This window comes from Penicillium subrubescens (genome assembly GCF_028828155.1).
Source record: "Penicillium subrubescens strain IBT 31985 chromosome Unknown utg000002l_segment0_segment0, whole genome shotgun sequence".
Lineage (NCBI taxonomy): Eukaryota > Fungi > Ascomycota > Eurotiomycetes > Eurotiales > Aspergillaceae > Penicillium > Penicillium subrubescens.
In genome coordinates this window covers 3,003,826-3,027,304 of record NW_026643152.1, presented here as the reverse complement: position 1 = coordinate 3,027,304, position 23,479 = coordinate 3,003,826, and the positions used below count along the sequence as shown (strand labels likewise).

General features: G+C 51.9%; 8 protein-coding genes across 8 annotated transcripts; 2 read left to right on the top strand and 6 right to left on the bottom strand.

The window, feature by feature from the left end:
* Nucleotides 1-615: 615 nt before the first annotated feature.
* Nucleotides 616-2,975, bottom strand: N7473_002487 (pyridoxal phosphate-dependent aminotransferase). The gene is made up of 4 exons (XM_057148427.1): nt 2,675-2,975; nt 2,111-2,586; nt 1,745-2,030; nt 616-1,671 (listed from the first exon to the last, which is right to left on the bottom strand). Exons 1-4 carry the CDS (start codon nt 2,754-2,756, stop codon nt 1,070-1,072), a joined length of 1,446 nt encoding a protein of 481 aa, XP_057012081.1. The 5' UTR covers nt 2,757-2,975; the 3' UTR covers nt 616-1,069.
* Nucleotides 2,976-4,198: 1,223 nt separating this feature from the next.
* On the bottom strand, nt 4,199-7,186 carry N7473_002486 (Rho family guanine nucleotide exchange factor CDC24; the record flags this gene model as incomplete). The annotated part of the gene is made up of 4 exons (XM_057148426.1): nt 4,199-5,547; nt 5,615-5,801; nt 5,896-6,144; nt 6,212-7,186. The coding sequence occupies 4 exons, from the start codon at nt 7,184-7,186 to the stop codon at nt 4,199-4,201; spliced, it is 2,760 nt and encodes a 919-aa protein (XP_057012080.1).
* A 1,730-nt stretch (nt 7,187-8,916) lies between these two features.
* N7473_002485 (F-box and WD domain protein) lies at nt 8,917-12,194 on the top strand. The gene is made up of 2 exons (XM_057148425.1): nt 8,917-9,331; nt 9,441-12,194. Exons 1-2 carry the CDS (start codon nt 9,112-9,114, stop codon nt 11,822-11,824), a joined length of 2,604 nt encoding a protein of 867 aa, XP_057012079.1. The 5' UTR covers nt 8,917-9,111; the 3' UTR covers nt 11,825-12,194.
* A 438-nt stretch (nt 12,195-12,632) lies between these two features.
* N7473_002484 (uncharacterized protein) lies at nt 12,633-14,228 on the bottom strand (the record flags this gene model as incomplete). The annotated part of the gene is made up of 1 exon (XM_057148424.1): nt 12,633-14,228. The coding sequence occupies one exon, from the start codon at nt 14,226-14,228 to the stop codon at nt 12,633-12,635; it is 1,596 nt and encodes a 531-aa protein (XP_057012078.1).
* A 234-nt stretch (nt 14,229-14,462) lies between these two features.
* Nucleotides 14,463-17,075, bottom strand: N7473_002483 (involucrin repeat protein; the record flags this gene model as incomplete). Its single annotated transcript, XM_057148423.1, has 3 exons — nt 14,463-14,573; nt 14,632-16,827; nt 16,917-17,075. The coding sequence occupies 3 exons, from the start codon at nt 17,073-17,075 to the stop codon at nt 14,463-14,465; spliced, it is 2,466 nt and encodes an 821-aa protein (XP_057012077.1).
* A 1,128-nt stretch (nt 17,076-18,203) lies between these two features.
* On the top strand, nt 18,204-20,489 carry N7473_002482 (putative cell surface receptor/MFS transporter (FLVCR); the record flags this gene model as incomplete). Its single annotated transcript, XM_057148422.1, has 4 exons — nt 18,204-18,509; nt 18,593-18,705; nt 18,814-19,162; nt 19,260-20,489. Coding segments are annotated over 4 exons (1,617 nt in total), but the record flags the coding sequence as incomplete, so codon positions are not given.
* A 111-nt stretch (nt 20,490-20,600) lies between these two features.
* N7473_002481 (cytochrome b-c1 complex subunit 6 family protein) lies at nt 20,601-22,022 on the bottom strand. The gene is made up of 3 exons (XM_057148421.1): nt 21,629-22,022; nt 21,286-21,408; nt 20,601-21,187 (listed from the first exon to the last, which is right to left on the bottom strand). The coding sequence occupies exons 1-3, from the start codon at nt 21,921-21,923 to the stop codon at nt 21,123-21,125; spliced, it is 483 nt and encodes a 160-aa protein (XP_057012075.1). The 5' UTR covers nt 21,924-22,022; the 3' UTR covers nt 20,601-21,122.
* A 439-nt stretch (nt 22,023-22,461) lies between these two features.
* Nucleotides 22,462-23,292, bottom strand: N7473_002480 (GRAM domain-containing protein; the record flags this gene model as incomplete). Its single annotated transcript, XM_057148420.1, has 3 exons — nt 22,462-22,974; nt 23,047-23,218; nt 23,282-23,292. The coding sequence occupies 3 exons, from the start codon at nt 23,290-23,292 to the stop codon at nt 22,462-22,464; spliced, it is 696 nt and encodes a 231-aa protein (XP_057012074.1).
* Nucleotides 23,293-23,479: the final 187 nt, after the last annotated feature.

Below are 23,479 nucleotides of genomic sequence, written 5' to 3'. Positions count from 1 at the left end.
AGGCTTGTGATTAGTTCTAGTTAGATTCGTTGCTAGACCTGTTATGTATTAGCTGCCAATCTCCCGTGGATTTTGGTACGATTTTGATAATTTACTGGTGGGTCTTTCTAGTATACAGTGTACAGTAATGGTTGATACCTGTTCCGATTCGGTAATTGGCTAATATGCACAACGCCGGTATTTTAGAGATTTGCACAATAAGTTGACAATATTGGACGTGATAGATTAGTTTATCTGTGATCAAGAGAGCAAACTAAAGATATGTCTAAACTGCTAGAGAAACGGAAATAATTGATTCCAAGACTTAGTTCGACTGGGCATTATCGGAGAGAGTAGGAGGACGAGCAATACCCTCGGGTAGGAACCTTAAGGTTAGAAAAGAACCATTCGAACTTTTCCAAAAATGGTGAAGGAAAGGAAATGAAAGCGTATATTTCGATTATCATAACATAATCACATCTCATTCTGCAATAGGTAGAGTCTACATATCTCTTATGGGAGTGGACAGGCCTGAAAACCCACATCTATCATCTAGAACGACAAGCAAAATGTCTGCAGTTTATTTTCTATAAGCGCAATATCTCCACAAATACAAACAGAGTTAGTTGTGGACGACCTCGACTAAGTATCTCTGGGCTTAGGTTCCATTTTGACTGGCCAAGTCCACAGCTATTACCCAAAACCACGAGCAAGAATTCATGATGTGCCGCTCACGAACGCGAGTTCTCTACGAACTAACTTACAAGGGCAGATGAGCTCAAGCAGACATTGCCTGTGTTTCGTATCTTTCGGAAGGGAACTCTGCTGGAGCACACCTCGCTGGAGCCCGAAAGTGGTCTGGCAATGAGCGGAGACCGTTGGTCGACTACTCTAGGCTTCTAGGCCATGCAACTATTCACTCGATCTACTAACCAGACCGTCAAATTGTATCAAAAGACCCCATCCGGCACAGCCAGACGATTCAGATCGAAATCAATAACTCTGCTTCAAGCCAGAGCAACCACTGTAAAACTACCTGCATATCGATGCAGACCAAAAGATACCTCGTCAAACCCAGCGAATCACCCATCTAATCATCCTGAATAGCAATCTCATCCTCCCACTTAGGATGAACCGTCTCCCGCGCACGCTTAATCACCCGCTCAATACCATCAAGACCCATCTTAAGCACATCCATCTTAGGACCATAACTCAACCGCACAAAGTGATGGCAAGGACTATCGAACAAATCACGACGCTTAGCCGGGTTCAAATCAAAGAAGATACCCGGCACGACAATGACCTTCTCGGTCAAAAGGGCGTTGAAGAAGTTCAGTCCGTCGGAGATGTTGGCCTCGGCCGGCAAGGGCGGGTCCAGAGAAGTCAGGTCCAGCCAGATGTAGAAGGTAGCCTGCGGGACGTCCTGGATGCGGAAGCCAATGTCGTACAGACGCTTGAGGACGTAGTCGCGCTTCTCGCGGAAGTGGGCTTGCAGGGCTTTCATCTCGGTGCGGACGAGGGAGGGCTCGAGCATGGGGATGGCGGCTTCTTGGAAGGGGACGTTGGCGCCGCCGTCTAGGTAGGAGCCTGCTGAGCCGAGGGCGTCGACGAATTCCTTTGGTCCGACGATCCAGGCGATGCGCCAGCCTGGAAGGCGGAAGCGCTTGGTTAGACCGTCGATTAGGAGGACGTCTGGTGAGTGGAAGGGTTAGCAGATGAGACATGGATGGGTGGACAGTATGCATGTCAGGTAAGAAATACGCACCATCTTGGTTAACATCAATCACATTCTCGGCTCCACTGATCGTGCTGCCGTCGCAATCGGTGGTATAGTTGTATCCACCGTAGAACTCGTCCAGGATCAGAGTCGCGCGGTCACGGCAGATGTCTTGGATCTCGGCCAGCTCGTCATGCGACACGAAGTGACCTGTCGGGTTACGGGGGTTCGAGGTCAGCAGCACCTGGGTACCACGGGCGATTTCCTCGGCGATCTTGTTAGGGTGGATGTGATAATGGTCCTCCTGAGACAACGGGATGGGGATGGGGGCAATCTATGAACAAACACATTGTCAGCACATACATACGCCTAACCCTCCTCCGACCAATTCAACTGCACGAGCGGAGTACTTACGTTCTTGAACAGCGACAGCATCTCCGAGTACGCAGAGTAATCAGGGATGGGGAATGAAAGATACGAATTGCCCAAAATAGCCGCAATTCGGATCAATCCCGCACGTCCACCGGGAACGATACAGACATTCTCCCACGTATACTGACTCTCCTTCCCTTGGCGATAGTGCTCATTGTACAGACGTGCAACCGCAGCACGCAACGGCTTGATACCGGCGGTCGGACCGTACTCCCGAGCCGCAGAGGTAATAGGAATGCTTGTCGGACGCGGGAAGCTACCCTCGATCTCATCGTCCGCCTCGGGGGCACCTTGACCCAAGTTTGCCCAGCCGGAGGGATCCTCGGCGTAGCCGTGCTCGGTGGCTCGCTCTGTGCACCAGACTACACCGGTGGAGGCACGGGAAGCATCGAGACCGGCGTGGGGACGGTGTCCCTCGTGGGCGTGTCGGAATTGGCGATGAGTTTCGGACCGTTGCTCTAGGGAAATCGGGCCGTTAGTCCGATTGATGTCTTGCAGGGATGGGATTTATATATAGATTGGGAGAGGTTTCATTCAATGACACACCGTTCTCGGAGAGTCCCTTGCTTTGCGAAAAGCGCCGGTTGGAGGGGCGCAGAATACTGACGCGGCGGCCGGAGAAGGACATTTCTTGGCTGCGCTGTTTAGCTTGGGAAGCTGATTACTTTGGGACCAGGGTTCGGGTATTTCGATAAGCTTCCAAGATGTTGATTAATGCTCGGATTGGTGGAAGATTCAAGATCAAGGTAATATAGCTGAAATGAAGAAGAAAAGAGGAGGAGAGAGAAGAAGAAGAGGGGCAATCTTAGCAAGGAAGTGGTTTTCCCCCTCTGCCCTGGATTTCCTGATTTTTATTGGTTTTCGACAATGGGAATTGCGGTTCAGATTTACCCGCTATAAAAAGAACCGCTGAGGTGGCTCTTTGGCTCTTCTGCCTCAATGGCGGCCCACGATTCGACCAAACCACCGATGACTTTGGCTCTGCATCCCAATGTCCCGCTTTTTCTTAACTGGTCGCGCCGAACGGGGCAACAATCCAGACACGACTTCAATCCCATCGGGCGCCTGCTTATTGTCTAGTGAAAAATAATGCCGCACTTGCCGTCGCAGGGGCCTAATGAAGGCTTGTGTTCTATTTGCGCGATATTTCTTGCTGAGGACACCCGATGGACCGACACCGCCATTTTGAGGGCTGAATAGGATGGGCGCTCTAGAGTCTAGTAGTGCCCCATCGGTTCAATAGTGTGGAAGGGGCTGATCTGCAGCGACAGATCCACGAGATCAGTGAGCTATTGCTAATATATCCGTAATGTCCAGTCAACTACATACTTCAGCCCTGCCAAGCAGAGAGGGACAAAATGGATGGGGATCCGAAATTCCCGAGAACAACGGCATCCCGATCGGCTTATGACGCCACACGGTCGAATCTAGGAGAAAGAAGAGAGTAGAACCAAGGGACAATAGGAACAAAAGATAAAATATCCAATTCGCCGGAACCCTGTACGCATGCAGGCTTCCACACAAAATACACAAAATAATGACTATGCATACATCAGAGTAAAATGCTTCATACGTTCGTGGACAGAAGACCGTGGTCAATAGATAGCAGTCATCATTCGCTCTACCGCGGAGGATCAGTCCGAGGGAGAGCAGGTCATGAAAAGGAGGAGACGAGACCTCGAAAATATCTCCAGAGACACCACACCGTAGCTCGACACCGTTCATCCCCTGACCAAACTCATGGCGCAAGTATTCTCGCATAGACGCCACCACCCAACCACAAGACAACCATAGAATGGTTGCAGTAGGTGGGCGATTGAGAAGAGGGAATGAAGAAAGGGGCAAGGGGGAATCACATCTCTCTGAGAGGAGTAGGTGGTCAGGGAGGAACACGGAGGTGAGAAGAGGAAGAGGCAGGGGAAAAGCGCCGAGGCAATGCAGATAGAACTGGAATGGCAGTAAATGATCTGATCATATATAGACGCCTCCACAGAATAAATAGACAATGGAATCATCATTCATAAAGGGGGCGATTGAGACGCCATGAAAAATCAAAAGAGTAACTGCATTCTAATCCACCACCTGGCAGTACAGCTCAATCTCACCCACCATGCCCTTGGCAAGCATGTCCCGGTGCTGCTCACGCCATTCAATAAAGGCCAGCTGAACAGCCTCATCGTTGTCAATGGTGATAAAGTCTCCATCCTCGTCACGATAGCGCAGGCGAACGGTCTTGTTGCCGATGGATCGGTTGGTGAATCGGGCCAGCTTGGCATCCACGCGGTCCGTAAGTGAACGGAACAAAATATTAGTGGCAATCACCAGTGTAACATAGTTGTCCTCAAAGTTAACCTTCGCTTTGAGTTGAGTTGGCATGTACGAATCTCCATCAGGCTCTTGACTCAAGGGGGATGTCGCCACGTCGGAGACCTGCCCCGACGTACGAGTATCGTTGTACTCTGGCTCAGTGAAATGCGTCGGGTGAACATGATGAGGATTCGTGCGAATAGGAAGCTGGCTATTCGTAGGGGAATTATTGTTGCTTCGATTGACCGGTGCCTTCATATTGGCCATATGCGTCGGGATTGGCGGCACGGGGACATTGTCTATAGTCTGCATAGTGTGCACTCCCATATACCGTCGTGAATCTGGGCCGTTATGATGGTGAATGTCAGGACTGCTAGCCGAACGCATCCGCTGAGCAGTTCCATTCGAAGTTGGTGCTTGCGGTCCCGAGAGCGGGGGCAGAGATGGGCGCTGAGCACCTCGTCCGTTGGGTTGCGGAGGGAAGTACCCGGTTGGAGTGGTACCGTCTCTTGACGTGCCGCGAGACAGGGCGGGGGCAGTGTAGCGATTAGACTCCTCATTCCATATACTTGATGCAGTCGTCGAATTGGTGTTTTGACGCCCGAACGAGAACCCAGATTGGGAGCTGGATCGAGTGGATGGGGTTTCCGTGGGTGAGAAATACGAGTTCATGTTCCGGTCGCCAGGAGACATGTTGCCAGAGCCAGCGAATTGAGTATGCACAGAAAGCGCTGGGTCCCCAGCGAAGCGTGGCCGGCCATTAGAGTGAGGTACAGAACCAGTACTGCCTCCGGTAGCAGATCGAGTTCGCAGGCTGGTACTGGAGGCATTTCGACTCATCGAAAATTCGGAGTGGTAAGTGCCATCCTTGGGAACATCATCATAGTCCTCTTGCTGGTATGGGTTAGGCATATTGGTCATGCCTTCCATGTAAATAAAGTCGCTGTCTGAAGTGCCAGTGTTGCGGAGTGTTCGACGCTCTGATTGGATTGCACGTTGGGTATCAATATCCTTATACCAGCACCGCATGGTGTCTTCGTTCACATAACGAATGATGAAGTTGTCGACAACACCGGGATCACCTTTCCAGAAGATTTGAATGCGGTAGAGACCTATTATAGATCCGTCAGAACTTAAAATCCAGCATGCCTTTTCTACACTCGATATATGATCACGTACCAGGCTTCTGCAGGCAGACAATGTCCGTGACATTTGCCATATAGATCCGACCTTTCAATTGAAGGCGAGCCTTGCCCTTGGCATTAAGGGAGGGTTTGTCTTTGTTCATCATGAGTTTGGTCTTCTGCTTGTTCGGGTTGATGTCTTTGCAGCACAGAAGGATGCGTTCGAACAAGTAGATATGATACTAAATCAATCAAGTCAGCTCTGCACAAAGTTTCGAATGATAGTCCCGCGTATAGTCACAAGGAATGGAAGCGCGAAAAACTAGCAGTGCATACCTCTCGCTCACTATCCTTGCCACTGTCTCCTTTGACCACTGCGAAAGTACCAAACCGAAGCAGGTCTCCGAACGCGTCCATCTTCAATGCCTTCCAATCATCAACACGCTCAGACAGATCCACCACCGCATTAGCTAGATGTTCCTTGTGAATGGCGTCGTTTGCCGAGTCCAGCGTGGTCTGAATGGAGTCGATGGCGCGGGTGATATCAGCCTGTATTTGAGGGTCTTCGGCTGTTTTGCGCAGTTCCTGTACAGAGAAAGGCATGTCAAAAAAGGAGTTCGGGGAAATATAAGGATTGTCTGGGTCTACATACCGACAGCATGAGCGGATATCTGGTTAACCGCTGGAAAGGCTTAACGAAGAATCCATTCAAAGTTGATTGCTGCGCGACCATCTGCAGAAGATCCGGCTGACGGGGCGAGCTCCGGATCTTTTCCCACTCCTGCATACAAACCTCGTCACAGCGCATCTGATTAGCGATGAACGGTTCGTACTGCTTGAAGGCTTCCTCGTGCGAAAAGAAGAGGTGGCCCCAGTTTTGCATCTCCTCTGACAAGGCATAATGTTGTTCCATCCGAATCAGGAATCGCTGGGCAAAGTCCAGGAGGTTGTTCAGGTTGAGGAAAATTTGATGGCTAACATCACCGGTCAAAGCACCTGTCTCCTCCAATTCCTTCTTCAGTGCCTGGAGGTTTTGCAAGTGGTGGACGTAGTCGCGCTCGGTCTCCAACAGTTCCTTGAGAATGTGCTCCCGCTTGGTGAGCTTCACAGCTCCCTGCGCACCCACGGGAGCGTCTGTCACTTGCGGCCGCTTCAGTTGGCCTTGCATCTCAAGGATATCCACTACACGGTTCACCATTTTGATCACCTTGATGAACCCAGTGGTGCTCTCACCATAAAGATCAGTGATCAGGAAACAGTCCTGCTGAGGGAAAGCCAGATCCTGCAAGCAAGCCTGGAGAAACTTGAAAGTCGCCGCCTTGGGGCGCTTCGCCTCGGGCACCTTGGCAGGATCGACTACCAGCTCTTCATCGGGGCCAGAGGCATTGTAGATACTCAACAACGGATAGCCATTTCGGAGGCACTGCCACAGCGATGATACTGGATCCGTGTTACCGCGCGATTCATCCTCCTCGGCCATCTCCTGGAGGTATGGCTCGAAATTAGGGACTTCCGAGAGCCGACGCTTCAGATTCACACAGCTCTGGTAGATGGATTCTCCACCGCGCCGGTTGATGATGTTGTCCTCGGCTACCGGGATTCCGCTCATGGCGGCGGTGTCGATCATTTGGATCGCCTTGATCGTTTGCTTGAGTCAGACCAGCCAGGCTCAGTTCAAATCCGCACAGCAGATCGGGGGTATATAGAATCGGGGAGAGCGACAAGTGTCGGACAACGGGAAGCCGACCATAGGTTTGCTGCGACACGATCGATGGGGATAAAATGCGGGCCGCGTGAGGCAGGGAGCAGGTCTAGTCGGATTTCGAAACTTTGAGGCGGTCCTCGATGACACGTATAATATGGTCGCAAAAGGATTTGCTGTTCCGTTTCAAGGGGAGAGCTTGTGTCGCAAAGTGCACGGCCAGTATGTTGATATATATTCAGAGCGCAGTATCTCAAAAACGCGCCGCTGCTGTTCTCCGAAGGAAATCAGGAGTGGTCGGAAATTATACTCCGACTTGGACAGTCAGCGAATCCCAATCGATGGGAAGTAAGTGATCGGTCAGGCGAAGACACTGCAGCCGGGCAGACGTGCCGAATCACAGAAAGAAAGAACAGGCCGAACCCCCTTAGTAGTCGGTGTTGGTATGCAATAGGCCCGTCACTAGGACTGGGGGAGGTGCGACAAGGCGAAGGGGGAACGCAGGAAGAGTCAACTTCCGAGAATAAGAGAGACGAGCTTACACCCGTGCAGGATGATGGAGGATAAGGGCGCAGAAGGACAGGCGGTGGGAGGGAGAGAGGGATGATGGGGGGGGGGAGGGAAGAAAGGAGAGGGTGAGCCGAAGGAGAGGGCTGTTCAGGTACTCCATTGGGTTTAGCGTGTGTTCCATCGGGCGGTGGGATGTGGGGAGGGGCACGAGTCTCCATCTACCTGAGACGCGGGTTCTAGAGTCGAGTCTACGATTGGGCTATGACAGGAGTTGGGTGAGTGAAATTGTTGTGGAATGATAGAGGAAATTAGATGGATCAATCTCAAAGGTGCTTAAATATGATGATGTTAGGGTTAAATATCTTTACAAAGACGGAGAGAGTACTACCTATGTTTACTACTATCAACAACTATACCTAAGAAAGCGTATGGACTATTAATTGGATGAATAGACTACATTTAGAATATATTACCCTAATGTTTGGTTTCCAAGTTCCCATATATAAATATCAAAGCATATATTTTCATCCTATAGTAGCTACAGCCCTAGCTGCAGGGCTTAGCATCTCGAGTATGAACCCGGCTAGTGGACGGTAGTTATATATTGCCTGCAGGAACGCACCAGGATTAGAAACATGAAGAATGAAGACAAAGACTGCAAGGTCATAGCTCCCTAAGAAATACAGAAAACATGAAAGCTATAAGATTAGATTTAAGAATCAATAATTTATTCTTCATTCAAATGGATGCAGCGAGTCTTTTCTTTGTTGATTCACACATACTTTTGACACCCCTCTACTGAGAATCACGTGATGGCCGAACCCAAGAGGCATTCCAGAACTGCATTATTGTTCATTGTCTCTTCCCTCTGTTTATTATGCTTCTCCATTCATTCAAATTACTCAACGTCAACCGTCAAGACTAAACTTTTATCTCCAAATTTTGATTATTTTCTCTTTGCCTCCCCTCTCCTTTTATTGTTCCCTTAAATAAGCTGACCCGTCTGCCCGATGGGTGAGCAGTTGACTAGTTGACTAAACTATTGACTGCACCCGCCCGACCTATCAACTTCCTGGTGGATCCTGCCGCCGCCAAACGTTACGTGACTCGCAGTACCGAGAGAACACCCCCCATCATCTGTCTGTCCTACCTACCTCTCCGCGGCGCAAGAGGGATCATCCCTCTTTGCAACATTGAATCAATAAAGAGGCTCACAGTGACCGCGACGGGTGTCTCTCATGAGGACCGGTACCCTCCAAAACCCACCACATTAACCTAGTCCCCCTCATCCTCGTATCAGCACGCGCATTGCTGCGGTACCTTCTCCATCTTCAGCACTGATGGAGGAAGATACTGGAGCTGACTCGATATCCCGCCCAGCTTTACAGCTGCAGGCGACTTCGTTTGCTGGCTATACAGCCCCGTCTCTGTCACCTGCTTTCAAGTTAGATGAGGGCTACTCGGATGACACACGGAGCCAGCCAGACAAGGATCTTATATCGGACAATGTCATGTCGCTTCCGGAATGGGTTCTAGCTCAAAGTGAGGCCGACCGAGCTGGTAAGTGGTTTAGCCTGCATAATTTGTTTTGGGGACTTCCCTGAACTTCCCAACCTCCCAACCTCCTCTTACCTTCGCCCTGTGCTCACTAATGCAACTCAAATCACAGAATTCGCATACAGTCTGCTACGTTCTCTCTCGACTGCAACACTTGCGGGCGTGGTCGACCGTCTGAACCCTCTTCTCCACATGGACCCCGTCGTGAAACTGCCACCTGAACTTACCTTCCAAATATTCTCATACCTCGACCCCCGCACACTCTTGACGGCGTCGCTCGCATCTCGCTCATGGCGCAGCCGGATCCTAGACTCGGGCCTATGGCGCGTGCTGTATATCCAGGAGGGCTGGCGTGTAGACACCCGCGCCATTTTCAACTTTGAGCAAGAGCATGCTGAAGCGATGTCACCTCAGACCCGCCGTTCACGACCACGATACTCGGAGCCGGACTTAGGTGAACCTAAACACAAGAAGCGTGTACCACCCTCATGGTACGACACACGTGGCGCGGAGGGTCAAGGGCCATCGAATGGTAAGGTCGAACCCGATCATGAGGGCGACCACCACATGGCGGATGCGAACGATCGAGGATCACATACCTCGATGGAGAAAGCAGGGATTGCGTCACCAAGCCTTGCTCACAACTCAATCGCATTTCTTCAGCCTCCTTTGAAATCGTCGCTCCTCACGCGAACGCCGAACGGATCCCTTCGGGTGAACTGGGTGCATCTGTACAAGCAACGCCGACGTCTGGAAGCTAATTGGCACCATGGCCGATTTACCAATTTCCAGCTGCCGCATCCATCCTACCCAGAGGATGCGCACCAAGAGTGCGTCTATGCTATACAGTTCCAAGGTAAATGGCTAGTCAGCGGGAGCCGGGACAAATCCATAAGGGTTTGGGATCTGGAGACCAAGCGACTCTGGCATCGCCCCCTGATCGGGCATCAAAAATCAGTATTGTGTCTGCAATTCGACCCAAGTCCTGAAGAAGATGTCATAATTTCTGGTAGCAGCGACAGGAGTGTGATTCTGTGGAAGTTCTCGACCGGGCGGAAGATCCATCAAATCACCAATGCCCATGCTGATTCAGTGTTGAATCTTAAATTCGATCATCGGTTCCTAGTGACTTGCTCGAAAGACCGAACCGTCAAAGTTTGGAATCGACATGACCTCATGCCCAATGATGAGGACTACCCCCGAATTTGCAAAGGTGGCGGTGCCAGCTACCCATCGTATATAATCGACCTCAATGACATTGCCCCTAACATGCTTGAGGCTAGCATCGTCAACGGACATATCAAATCCTTGAAGGCCTATTCTCTGCTCATGACTGTCGAAGGTCATGGAGCTGCCGTCAATGCTATGCAGCTTCACGGCGACGAGATTGTCACCGCATCTGGGGACCGCATGATCAAGGTCTGGAATATTCGCAACGGTACTTGCTTGAAGACTCTGATCGGCCACGAGAAGGGTATTGCATGTGTTCAATTCGATAGTCGTCGCATCATCAGCGGTAGCAACGATAACACCGTGCGCATCTATGATCATATCTCCGGGGCCGAGGTGGCCTGCTTGAAGGGACATAACAATCTGGTCCGCACAGTACAGGCAGGATTCGGCGATCCACCCGGCGCAGATGAAGCTCTGCGGATGGAGGCAATGGAAGTCGAGACTGCTTTCTGGAAAGCTCGCCAAGAGGGTGCACCAGTTCACCTTGGCCCGAGCGCGCTGCGTCGTGCTGGCCATTACTCAAATACCGCGGGATCTAGAGACCCCCGTGATATCCGAGCTCTCGGGGCCAAGATTCCTCCGGGTGGTGGAGGCAGTCCTTGGGGCCGCATTGTGTCGGGCTCGTACGATGAGTCGATTCTGATCTGGCACAAGGATCGTGATGGCGCATGGGCGATTGATCACAGGCTGCGACAAGCGGATGCCGCTGCCAATGCAGCTCGCGGAAATTTGAGCGATGCAGCACGAGCTGCTATTCAAGCACAGGTCCGACAGCTGCAAGCAACTCAAGCGGCTGCAGCGGCGCCTGCACCGCAGCAACCTGCGGCAGCTCAGAACACTGCCGATCAAGACACCGTCGAGGATACACCAAACCCACCTGCCACAAATAACAACCCTCCAGTTCCTCCAGCACCCCAAGATGGCGGCGCTACCGCTGGACCGTCCAATACAACCACCGCCACGACTGCTGGCACCACTTCCAACCCCCATCCTCAACCCGCACAGCCAGTACAAGCCCCAGCCCCAGCACCAGCCCCAGCGCATCCGCCAGCGGCGGTAGTAGCTGCGGCTGCCGCCGCCGCCGGACATCAGTTTCACCCACATCGGAATAGGGTTCCGATTCCCACATCAAGGGTGTTCAAAGTCCAATTCGACTCTCGCAAGATTGTCTGCGCGAGCGTAGACCCGCGTATCGTCGGTTGGGACTTTGCATGCGGCGATGAGGAGATCTTGGAAGCATGCCAATTTTTCCGGGGACTTTGATAGTCTCACCCCACTCCTATCTCTATCTCACTTTCCTTTCTCTACTTCAACCCCTCTGCCCCCATTCGTCCCAACTCAAAATACCTATATAGAATGGGACTGGTCAATCTCAGTCTTATCCCCACTGAGCGCAACACCTCTCACTACACTCTCACCCTCTCCCCACATACGTTCCCCATGACCGCGGTACAGCAGCCTGCACCGAAGATTCTCTGAGCCTACATATATACGCCGCTCCTCATTGCCTTGCTTTCTTATATCATGCCACCTCTACGTCTACCACCCCATCCATGTGCTCGTGCATTCCCATCTTAGCCTCAATGTAATTCCTTGGTTGCCGTCATTCCAGGTCCTAGTTTTCCTTTCCCTTTCGTTTCGTTTCTGCATACGAGGAAATGCATATGCTTCGTTCTTTTCTTTCCCCGCAAGTGGTTGGTTCTTTTCGTCGTGTGTTGCCTAAGGTTTCTCCGTGTTCTCTGGACATTGCATGGCGAATGAGGCTTTGTTTCGTTTCGTTTTGGTTTTTACTTAGCATAGGGCAGAGGGAGTAGATGAATATTATAGGCTTTTCAGGAACATTTTCATATTCGATGGTCACTGATCCAAGAACTGTAATTTCATGTAGTGTTACGTGGGGTCGACGGTTCATTTACAACTTACTGACAGACTAGTGACAATAGCTGGGTACATTGATCAACCGTAATGATAAGAATTTTTAATACAAAGAAAACAAACATGAAAGGATCGAAACAACCAACCTTCTTACACGCATGATAAACGAAAGACAAGCCACCAGAAAACACACACGTCAACTTGCCCCAACAGCACCCGAAAGCTGGGACAAAGACGATACATAAGGCGAAACCCGACCCCAGACCTCCCCAATCCAACGCGGAACCTCAATCTTCCCAAATCGACCCGTCCCATCTCGAGCCTCTGCAGAATGAGTCGTAGAAGCCGAAGGTCGGCTATGTGCTGTCACGTATGTATCACGGGAAGCAGTAGTTGCCAATCCTTCCACATTTTCACGACTTTCTTGGAAAGAGAAAGGACAGGATCTTAATAGGCAGCAGAAATATAGCTGTAGTGGGAGCCAGGCGATGATGTCAGAGGCTGAATGTGTGCCCTCAATGATTGAGTTCCCGTCCGAGTCATCGTCGTTGTCGATGGTCTGAACAGATTGGAGTTGGGAATGGTGCGGAGGGATGTGGGTTGCTGCTGTTTCTGTGGCTTGACGGCTGGTAGATTGGACGCCATTGACTCCATCTGGATGGGTGGATGGACATGTAATCCCGAAGAAGGAGCGCGATCTATCTGATCTCCCGGGCTGTGACGTCGTCGAAGAACTGGGCAAAGAAAGACCATCATGGAACGACCATAATCTCCTCCCCATAGAAGGGGGTACATAGCCTCGAACCCGTCGTCTCGGCGGCTGGACATTGACACCCCCATCCTTTGTACTACAGCCTTCACGTTCAACTCCATCGCCGACTTCCGAGATAGGAAGAGTATTCTGGTGGAACAGATGCTCATGTATATGCCGCGCCATATTGGCGTTATGCCCGCTCTGTCGATAGGGGAGTCGGCCATGAACTATCGTTCCATCATCGGCTCGTCCAATTCCCACAGCAGACTGTGTATTTGCCCGTGCATCAACCGAGGATGGCAGACCGAGGAGTCTCCGAAAGGTCGTCCCGTAAGAAGCTGAACCCGGATCACCACTGGCCGCATTTCGCTGAGCATAGAAACGTCCGCCATTCTGTCCAGTGAGAAATTGAGCAGAGACGTCGACTGCCTCCTGCGTGTTGAATGATGGGAGTCCCGGTGGTGTAGGCATTCTTTCTGGCGGAGGATATCGCGGCTGATTAGGCACGACTGCTGGTCCCGGCTTTGCTGGCCAATTGGCCAATCTTTCAATGGGTTCAACTGTATCAAGGGAAACGGCCTTGCGATGGCTCTGAATAGCTTCAGCAATGAACGGGATATCATTCGAATCCGACGCCCTCTGTGCTGGACAATTCGAGTACTGCTCGGAAAGCGCTTGATGGCGGAACCAGACTGGTTCGACCTTCTTGTGCTCCTTTTTCCTGCCATGTTGACGTGCTGTCAAAGGAGGGCTGCTGGCGGAGCTACTGGTCGGAATGAACATGGCGAGATTGGCTGCTAGCCCTTCTTCCCTGATAGGTTCCATCTCATAAATGGTGTCGTATCCCCGGGATTCCCTGCTGCAAGTGGGTACCACGATGGCATTGAATATATCCTTCTCGTCGCTGAGAATGGATTCCGAGTCTGTGGTGACATCGTCGCTGGGAGAGAGGTGCTTCAAATCGAACAATGAGCGGCGCTGAGATTGTGGGGATTGACGGATGACATCGCCTGCTGCCCGATCACGGTGTCTGGCCATAATGAGAGTAGACATGGCAAAAAATGAAGGAATGTATGTTGGTATAGAATGGACATACGTGAAGATTGAACTCGGTTGAGATGTAAGTAGGGTAACAAGTAACAACATCATCGCGCTTGCCGTGGGAAGAGAAGCGCTCATGCAATTATTATACAGCGAAAGAAAAGAAGTCTAATTTGTACAAGTCCTGATCGAAATGCAAGAAAGTCCGAAAACAGAAACTATAAGTCATCATCATAATGGGGTGCCAACGGGGCTGGGTATGGGTTTGCCAGTCACTTGAGCGTGCTCTTTCCTGAGGGCTCGGAGTAACCCTTCGATTCGACGCCGCTCTTCTTGTTCCCTCTGTAATCACAAAATTAGCAACCGCTAAGAAAAAGATCATAGATTTAAGAGAGCCTACCTTCAGGATCTTCATGTTTTCATTACGCGTGTCACGCATCATCTTCTTAAACTCGTTCTTCAGCACCATGGTCGACGTAGTCTCGGATGTTCCATCACGGCCCACAGAACCGGGACTGTTCAAGTTCATCCAGTTAATACGCTCCTCGCTGAGCTGCTGCTCCAGCTGCTCGCAGCGATCGCGCATCGAATCAATAAGACTCTCGAATTGCTCGCGCTCCTTCTCAAACTCGATGCTGGCCTTAGTCATGGCTTCGTAGTCATCGAGAGTCTCCCGGAGCTCCTTCTCAAGAGTATCCGCCCGTTGCTGGAGGTCGCCACCACCGCCTTGCTGGCCCTTGAGCATGGCAAGCTCCTCGGTCAACTCAATGTTGCGCGTGTGCAGGCTGTCAATCTCCTTCTGGATCTCAGGGTTGGCAGCCACCTCGGCGGCACGCTGGGCACGGGTACCGTAGGCACCGTCGAGCTCGGCCTTGACCATGGTGAGTTCAGTGGTGATACGCACGACCTCGCCTTCTAGCTCGGTCATCTCCTTCTGCAGGCGAGCAGCGTTCTCTTCAGCCTGATCACGCTGACCGAGCGCCTCCTTCAAGTGAGCGTCAGCCTGGTCCCGTTGGTTGACTGCTTGCTTCACCATGGCATCAGCTTCGGCCAGTTGAGCGTCAAGTTTGTGGCGCTCATCGAGCACCTCCTTCAAGCGTGAATCAGCTTCGCTGCGAATCTGTTGAATTTCAGCCTCGAGCTGGGCGACTTCTTGCCCAGCACGCTCGTTGGCTTCTCTAATTTCTTCCGTGCGGTCGTGTGCCTCTCTGACCTCTTCAGCACGCAGATCGGCCTCGGTGTGTAACGAGTCGATCACGCTTTGCAGGCGCGCGATCTCGCCCTCAGCGTGTACCAGGGAAGCCTTGACCTCGTCCTTGGGAGAGCCGTCATGACGCAGAACCTCCAGCTGCTGCATGACCGTCTCCAGCTCAGCTTGATGGGCCTGGCTCTCACGCTCGGAGGCCTCGTAGTCCCGACGCACCTGGGCGAGTTGTTCGGTCAAGTCGGCAATGTGGGCATCTCGTTCCGCATCCGACTTGCTGTTGAGCTCACGCTGCTGCTGGATTTGCGTGGTGAGGATACTCTTCTGCTCCAGCAATCCATCCACTCGGCTGGCGAGGCCATCCACGCCGGTTTGGAGATATGACAGCTGTTCCTGCAGGCCTTCACCATCTGATGCAGCAGGAGGCGGGGGCAGAGTTGGTGATCGGGTCAATCCGAACCGGTCAACAATGCTTTGAACCCGGTTATTGATATCCGTGAGCTGCATCTTCCATGCGCCTTCCGCCTCGGGCGCCGCAGCACCTGCTTCGACCGAGAGACCTCTAGCAGAGCCAAACGAGTGAAGAGAATGCAGGCCATGCTCGAGGTATGCGATGTGCGCTTCGATCGTGGATGAAGGTCCACCCGGGTGAGGTGGTGGTTCGACGAATTCGTCCGGATTTGCCTGAGCCATCATATTGCAGAGGCGCTCGCTGAGTTCCTCCAACCTCTTTTGGGATTCGGGATTCACTGCTGCACCCACAGGGGCAACATCAATCCTCCCTTTTACCCCGTAATTGTCCAGATGCTCTGTCGTACGGTACAGGCTGCGGTCGTCAAAGTCGTACCCGTCGTCAAGACCATCGGCACCGTCCACGTTCTTCGGAGTCTTCTTCAAACCCTTGTGGGTCATCTGCAAGACACCCGCGGTATGTTCGAGCAAGCGCTGGGAGATCTGGTTGGACTTGTGTTCCAGCTTCCACAGCTCTTGCGCCAACTCCTCGCATCTCCTCTGGCTCATTGCCAGTTCCGAATCACTCTTATCTAAAGCTTCCGCAGCGCCACTCCGTCCGAATATACTGCGGCTACGTCGATGCGACTTGTCGGTACCGTTGGCGCCGTACTCGCCGCTGCTCCGGGGACTTGGGGGGCTGTAGAGTCGGCCGAGGGACTGAGCTGCATCGCGAATCTTGGTCTCCATGGCGAGTTTGCGCCTAGTACTCTGGATGCGAGTTGAAAGGAGGGAACGTTCTTTCTTCAGTTGTTCGACCTCATCAAAGGAGAGAACCTCGTAGTTGGTGCTATCGCCGATCGCGGTCTCGGTCAAAAGGTACATCATGACTGGATCCCTAGGATTCAGCAGAGCCGAGCTCCGCGGGTGACTGGGGTTAAGCTGTTGACACCATCGGAATGGTTAGCAAGATCCGTGGTTCTGAGGGTGTTCGTTGCATCCTTGGGCGTGTCCCTGGGGGTTCCCCTTACCGGATTGTACCGCGGCCGGTCCTCCTCGGGGTGGAGGGCATCGCGGTAGCCATCGACCAAAGACTTGGCCGGCGGGCCGTGGAAATCGGAGACGGTAGCGGTAGATAGATAGCGAGGGTCTCCGTAGGAGGACTGACTGGATCGAAGGCTGATATTCATGTTGGGCTGGGCGTTCAGGGCGGAATGCCGGCGCGGGACTGATTGGACTGGGGCTCGGGGGAAAAGTTTTCAAGAATGGGCCATCATGCGAAGCCGACCGGGGAAACAATGCAAGTGGAGGATGTGGCAGGGATTCGGAGAATATTGAAGGAATGACGAGAATGAAGAGAAGGGCAAAATGCACGGGGCTGAGGAGAAATTGAAGGTGGGGAGAGAGGAAAAGAAGGAGAGGATCAGCGGAGGCTGAGGAACTCCGCCACAAGATTTTCGTGGTCTTTCATTGTGATGTATGAGATGGTGGACAACTCGACAGATAGAGAACTCTATAGAAACATAGATGTCGATATAGATATACGAGTATAGCAACAGTGGACCAGTCCAAAGGATTTAAAATGTGTGTCATCATATCAGATCCGCCAATGGATCCATAACCCAGTGTCTAGTGTTCCAGCATGTATCACTTGGAAGCAGCTATGACTACAAGCTAAAGAAGACTAAGTTACTAACTAACTAGCCACTACTGTACTGTACTACTACAACTGCGACCACATAATAATAATAATATTTATTTTTTATAGGGGCTATTCTTCTCAGGCTGTCAAAAGACTCTAGATTACGCCAACCAAATACTAAATGCCATCTCCACCACTTACAACTCCCCCCAAGACCGCCACCACGGAACACAATCGTCGTCCGAGTTGATTATAAGCGAGGGCACTAACAAGTCTGGCACATGGCTAGTTAAAACCATGTCTTTAGTCAATAAAGGAGTCGTACTGGAATTCTCCGTCAATCTACGACCATCCGTACTACCAACTACTCTATGCTTAGTGCAACTAATTGCTGACGTCCGTCGGCCCCTGCCGTTGTGATTTGCGGGGTCGTGACCCAAATCCAGTGGTTGTCGCATGCAGAACCTCGGGATCAACTTGGGTTTAATGGTTACATTCACATTTAATTCCTGAACAACCATGATCAAAAGAGGGAGAGAAAAAGCAGTGAGTTTGAGAGTTCCCCGTGGATTTTGGGATTGGGTCCGACCATAAAAGCTAGTTTCGTACGAAGTAGTTCTCTAAATTAAAGGTCGAGAGCTCGCTCTTTGCCCTCGCTCCTGGTCTTCTTTGTCTACTTATCTCTACCCCCCCCCCCCCGGTCTTTCATACGTACTACTTCTTTAGTCTGCTACTACTCTACTCCTCAGTCGGGAGGAGCCTCTGGGACAGACTACTCCTCTTCCTCTTCTTGTATTCCTCTCTTCCTAGCTTCCCCCGCCCACAAGAGGGATGTGTTCTGGTCTGTCCATCTTCTTCGAACATGTCGACGGCCAAGGAGATGGAGGTGCCCACCACGCGACCAGTCGTGTACAAGGTCTACAAGCGTCGATTCTGGGGACTGGCCCAGCTGGTCTTGCTGAATATCGTCGTGAGCTGGGATGTATGCTTAAATTCTCAGAATATATCACAAACTGCTGCACATGCTACATTCCGAAACTATATCTGACCTATCTCTCGTTCTAGTGGTTGACCTTTTCCTCGATCTCGACCACCGCTGCCGAGTACTTTGATGTTTCCGAAAGTGCCATTAATTGGCTGAGCACCGGGTATCAGTTTGCCTTTTGTATCGCCAGTCCGTAAGTATACACTTGACAGACAATCGCATGAATTGACAAATGCGCCGAGTCTATGCTATACTGCATGCTTGATCTCGACGTTCGCTAACCCCGCGCTTTCTCTTTCAGCTTCGTCATTTGGGTTCTCAACAAAGGCGGCCCTAAGCCAGCCATCGTCACCACTGCGGCGCTCCTACTCGTCGGCAATTGGCTGCGTTATGCAGGTACCAAAGCCAACGGAGGCATCTTCGGACTCGCCATGTTCGGCCAGATCATTATCGGTCTGGCGCAACCCTTCTGTCTGTGTGCGCCCACACGCTACAGTGATCTCTGGTTCTCCGATAAAGGACGTACCAGCGCCACGGCACTCGCCAGTTTGGCAAATCCATTGGGCGCGGCAATCGGACAATTGGTGGATTCGGAATGGGCAACCAAGCCATCTGATATCCCCAATATGGTTCTATACATCTCCGTGATTGTAAGACGTTCCCTTCCTCACCTACCATTAGCCCTCGTGAAGGAGAACTATATCAACCCCACAGAAAGAGATAGTATACTAACAAATCCTTCAACAGTCAACCGTCGCCTCAATCCCAGCCTTCTTCCTCCCCGCCTCACCACCCACACCACCCAGTGCCTCATCCACCGTCCCCCGCACCCCCCTCATCCCCGCAACCCGGCAACTCCTAGGAACCCTCGAATTCTGGCTCATCCTCGCCCCCTTCGCCGTCTACGTCGGCTTCTTCAACAGCATCTCCTCCCTGCTCAACCAAATCCTCAGTCCATACGGCTTCTCCGAAAACGACGCCGGCATCGCCGGCGCAATCCTCATCGTCGCCGGCCTCCTCTCCGCCGCAATAACGTCCCCCATCACAGACCGCTGGAAACATTACCTCGGTTCCATTCGCATCCTCGTCCCAATCATCGTGGCCTCGTACATCGGGCTTATTTTCGCACCGGCGAGTAGCGCGGGCATTGGACCAATTTATGTTGTTATGGCATTGATGGGGGCGTCGTCGTTTGCGATGTTGCCGATTGTGTTGGAGTATTTGGTGGAGATTACGTATCCGTTTTCGCCTGAGATTGGGAGTACGATTTGTTGGACTGGTGGGCAGTTGCTGGGTGCTTGTTTTATTCTTATTCAGGATGCGTTGAAGGATGGTGATGGTGATGCGGGTCCGCCGGGTAATATGCACCGGGCATTGATTTTCTCGTGTGTGATTTGCGCGGTGGTGGCGCCGTTGCCCATGTCTATTGGGTTGTTTGGCAGGATCGTTAAGCGGAGGAGGTGGGATGTTGATCGTGGGGTTGAGTTGGATGTGTCTGAGGTGAGTCCCCAAGGTACGGAAGTTGTACCGGATGGGGGGATTTCCCATACACACTCGGGCAGTGTGCTGGAAGACTCGGCTTGCAAGAAGGTCTGAGTTGAGGTTTTGCCGGCGAGTATGAATGATCATTACTGCAAGCCTATGCGTTCCTGCGATATTGTTATAATTTGCACCTCAGCTGTTGATATATCTTACCCTTTCTCTTTGTCTTACACTGAACATGTTTTCCCGGATATTTTGATGTATACCCCTTCTGGTCATGCGAGGCGTCCCCTTTTCTCATCTTCGAGATACGTGGCTTGTCCCATTTAGCGGACTCTTTGAACATAGTGGGAGAATGAATGTCTATATATCAGTTAGACGTATGGACGAAGTATGTTCCTTACCTAGTGAAAGGCTGTTGCTTGGCCCTGTTCTCACTAGTCCAAGTGTGAATTTCCAGCCGATAGTATCCAGGGGCCACGATATCGAACAGAGAGTAATGGCTGCTTACGGACCACATCTCGAATATTTGGACTGAGTCACTTTAATATGTCTAAATGTATGTTCCTCCCAGACTTTGTCGGGGCGAGAGGATAACTCTGGACTTATCACCAATCCAGTCTCAATCAAGTCTCATCAATTCAACCTGTGCTCAGGTATAGTGTCTACTCTCAGGTTACCAAATAATAAGCAATCGTAGGGAACAACGTCAAATCCTTCCGTTTTCAACAGATGAGATTCGTCTTAAGACACAGTAAATAAAAACACAAGCACAGTTCGAACAGGCGGAAGACCAGCTATCTGTACATGCAAGGCAGAGAGAAGGCGGTCTATTATTCTTTCCTTTCCTTTCCTTCCTCCCTCCCTGCCTTGAAAACACCATATGCACACAGAAATGGACCGAGAAAGTATTCAAGACACTCCTCGCCCAACCCCATGTTTTCAAATCAAGGACATAGACGGCAGACTGTCAAATATTGTGGGTGACAGTCATCAGGGAAACGGATTCGTAGTTCTTTCAGGTATTGAGTCTTCGTATGCCCGTATCGAGTCAGTCGGGATGTGCGGGGTCGAATCGATGCGAGAGTAGAGAGACGCCGTGCTGAAAGAGGGTCCTGGGTGATCCGTTTACTTGAGCTCACGCCAGAGCTTGGGGGCGGCGCAGGCAGTGGCGCAGTGGGTGAGGTGGAAGACTGAATACCGTGTAAGCAAAGGGTTCAGAGGTGGGTTCATAAATAACGGGACACGACGATCGGTTGCATTTAGCTCCCCGATCCGATGGAAAACTTACACTCCTCGACGCAGTCCTCCTTGGGACCCTTGTAGTCCTCATCCTCCTGCTGGCGGGTGACACGCTCGACGCACTCGTCGAAGTGGTGCTTGTAGGGAGCGCACTGGGCGGAGTTGGCGCACTCTGAACGGGAATGAGTCAGTAATGCACGATTCCTCTAATTTTTAGATGACCTGAAGCGATTGCAATGCCATTGAAGCGGTCCGCGATGCGGGTGATGATCCCGAGAGCCACCTGCGATCAGACTCGAAACATCCGCACGCCCGGTGAGGCTTGGGGACAATGCGAAACTTCTCACTGGCGATGGCAATGGCACAATCACAGCAGGATTGAAATCACTCACCCTCCTCGAGCTTGGGCTTGATGTCTTCAGGCTCCTCCTCCTCTTCCTCCTCTTCTTCCTCTTCCTCCTCCTCAGCCTCGGCCTCCTCTTCCTCAGGAGCCTCCTCGGAGGACTCCTCGGGGGTCTCCTCAGCAGACTCGGACTCAGTTGTCTCTTCGGTAGACTCGTCGGTCTTCTCGGCGGGCTCGGCGTCCTGGGGGGTGGAAGTCTCGACGTCGGCAGCGGGAGCCTCAGCCTGAGCCTCGGTGAAGCCCAGGGAGGAGACGACGTCAGTGAAAAAGTCGGCGAAACCCATTGCGACTGTCAATTGAAGACAATGACCAGAGGGTCGTGGGAGATTGTGGTGGGGATGGGGTGTATGGATTGAAGGTAGGGGTGGTGAAGTCGAGGATGTGGTTTTCCAAGCTCGGACTGGAAAATCGGGACGCCCCGGCCGCTGAGAGCACAATTGTACCGCACGTGATTGGTCAGTTTCTCCTCGCGATCTCGTCCTTAACAGCGTCGATCGGGGGGATTATGTTTCTACAATTATTATAGTCACTACATTTGAAGCTTTATGGCAGTCATGATGCTCGATTTTACGACCAGAGAATTTGGTGATGGGGTCGCGCCAGCGCACGTCATGTCAGTTCCGATCGCTTTCTATGGGGGAACTGCCGTGGTAACCGCTTTGGGTAACTATCAAAGGGAAGAATCATAATAATGTACATGGAAAAAAGTATCCTCTCTTGGCTCCTATTTCAGAGCTGAGTTCATATGAGACGAAATCAAGGAATGAAAGATGATATCTCGTGCCGATTTCCCGTCCATTTCCATCTTGCAGAACCAACAGGTTAACTGGCCCGACGTAACCGCTCCTCCAACTCCTGGGCCACACTTTGCGACTGCACCTCCTCATAACAAGGAGGTGGTTCTGCCGGTTCAGGGCCGCCCTCTGACACTTGCCGGGCGTGCTGTGGTGCTACCGGAGCACCGCTGGCAACTGGAGGGGGTCCTGTATTCCCCGGACCATCGTATGCCGGCAACTCCTCAAGGTGCACCGCAGAGAGGTCCACACCTCGCACGCCCCGAGCCCCATCGCTCACATTCTCCACGGCCTGTTCCAAGCGCTCTCTTATCCGCTCAAAGTTGGTGTGGAAGTCAAAGGCTCCGCCTTCCTTGAAGGTCACCTTGATCTGGACGGCGGGGAGGGATGAGGAGATACCGCCTCCGGCGACGGGTTGGATGAGAGCAGTCCAGACATTAGGACCAAAGAATGGGGCGGAAACATGAGAGTCGCGGACGTTGAGTAGGGGGGAGGAGAAGGATTGGAAGGTGTCAGATTTCTGGGCGGGGAGGTAGACAACCTACGACGGTGGAAGCTTTTAGCTGATGCCTTAGAGCCAAGGAACAGGAAGGGGGCAAGATCAGGTATATACCCTTTGGTTGGTGAGATGAATACAGCCTGCGCTGCTCTGTACTGACAAGGTCTCTTGGCCCTTGTAGCCGGAGGGTGGTGTCAGCACCAGGCTGGTGCGGGGAGGTGAGGAATAAATCAGGCGTTCGTTAGGAAGGCGAACGAAGCCCTCCTGGTCGTCGAGCATCACCCAGCTGCGGAGTCATGTCAGTACTTGGCAGCTCTGATGAAAAGGTTTGAAGTAAGAGGGGACGTACTTGATAGACATGATGATGATGTGGAGCTGACAGTCATGCAACTGTGTTGAGGATGGGGAGGTGAGATCCGGAAGATGGTAGAAGAGAGGCGGAATCAATGGTGTGAGAGAGTTCAAGGATCGGCGTGGTTGTCAGGGCCAGGCCAGGAGTAAGTTCAGGAACATATTCAGGAATCACGGCCAGGGTCTGGACCTTCAA

What these genes read in the sequence shown, in the direction of transcription:
- N7473_002487 (XM_057148427.1), bottom strand. Translation starts at nt 2,756, where the DNA reads ATGTCCTTCTCCGGCCGCCGCGTCAGTATTCTGCGCCCCTCCAACCGG. An exon ending in CAAGGGACTCTCCGAGAACG is followed by an intron (nt 2,587 to 2,674) that starts GTGTGTCATTGA and finishes CGATTTCCCTAG; the next exon opens with AGCAACGGTCCGAAACTCAT. An exon ending in TGCTGTCGCTGTTCAAGAAC is followed by an intron (nt 2,031 to 2,110) that starts GTAAGTACTCCG and finishes GTTTGTTCATAG; the next exon opens with ATTGCCCCCATCCCCATCCC.
- N7473_002481 (XM_057148421.1), bottom strand. Translation starts at nt 21,923, where the DNA reads ATGGGTTTCGCCGACTTTTTCACTGACGTCGTCTCCTCCCTGGGCTTC. An exon ending in CAAGCCCAAGCTCGAGGAGG is followed by an intron (nt 21,409 to 21,628) that starts GTGAGTGATTTC and finishes ATTCCCGTTCAG; the next exon opens with AGTGCGCCAACTCCGCCCAG. An exon ending in GGAGGACTGCGTCGAGGAGT is followed by an intron (nt 21,188 to 21,285) that starts GTAAGTTTTCCA and finishes CACGGTATTCAG; the next exon opens with TCTTCCACCTCACCCACTGC.
- N7473_002485 (XM_057148425.1), top strand. Translation starts at nt 9,112, where the DNA reads ATGGAGGAAGATACTGGAGCTGACTCGATATCCCGCCCAGCTTTACAG. An exon ending in AAGTGAGGCCGACCGAGCTG is followed by an intron (nt 9,332 to 9,440) that starts GTAAGTGGTTTA and finishes CTCAAATCACAG; the next exon opens with AATTCGCATACAGTCTGCTA.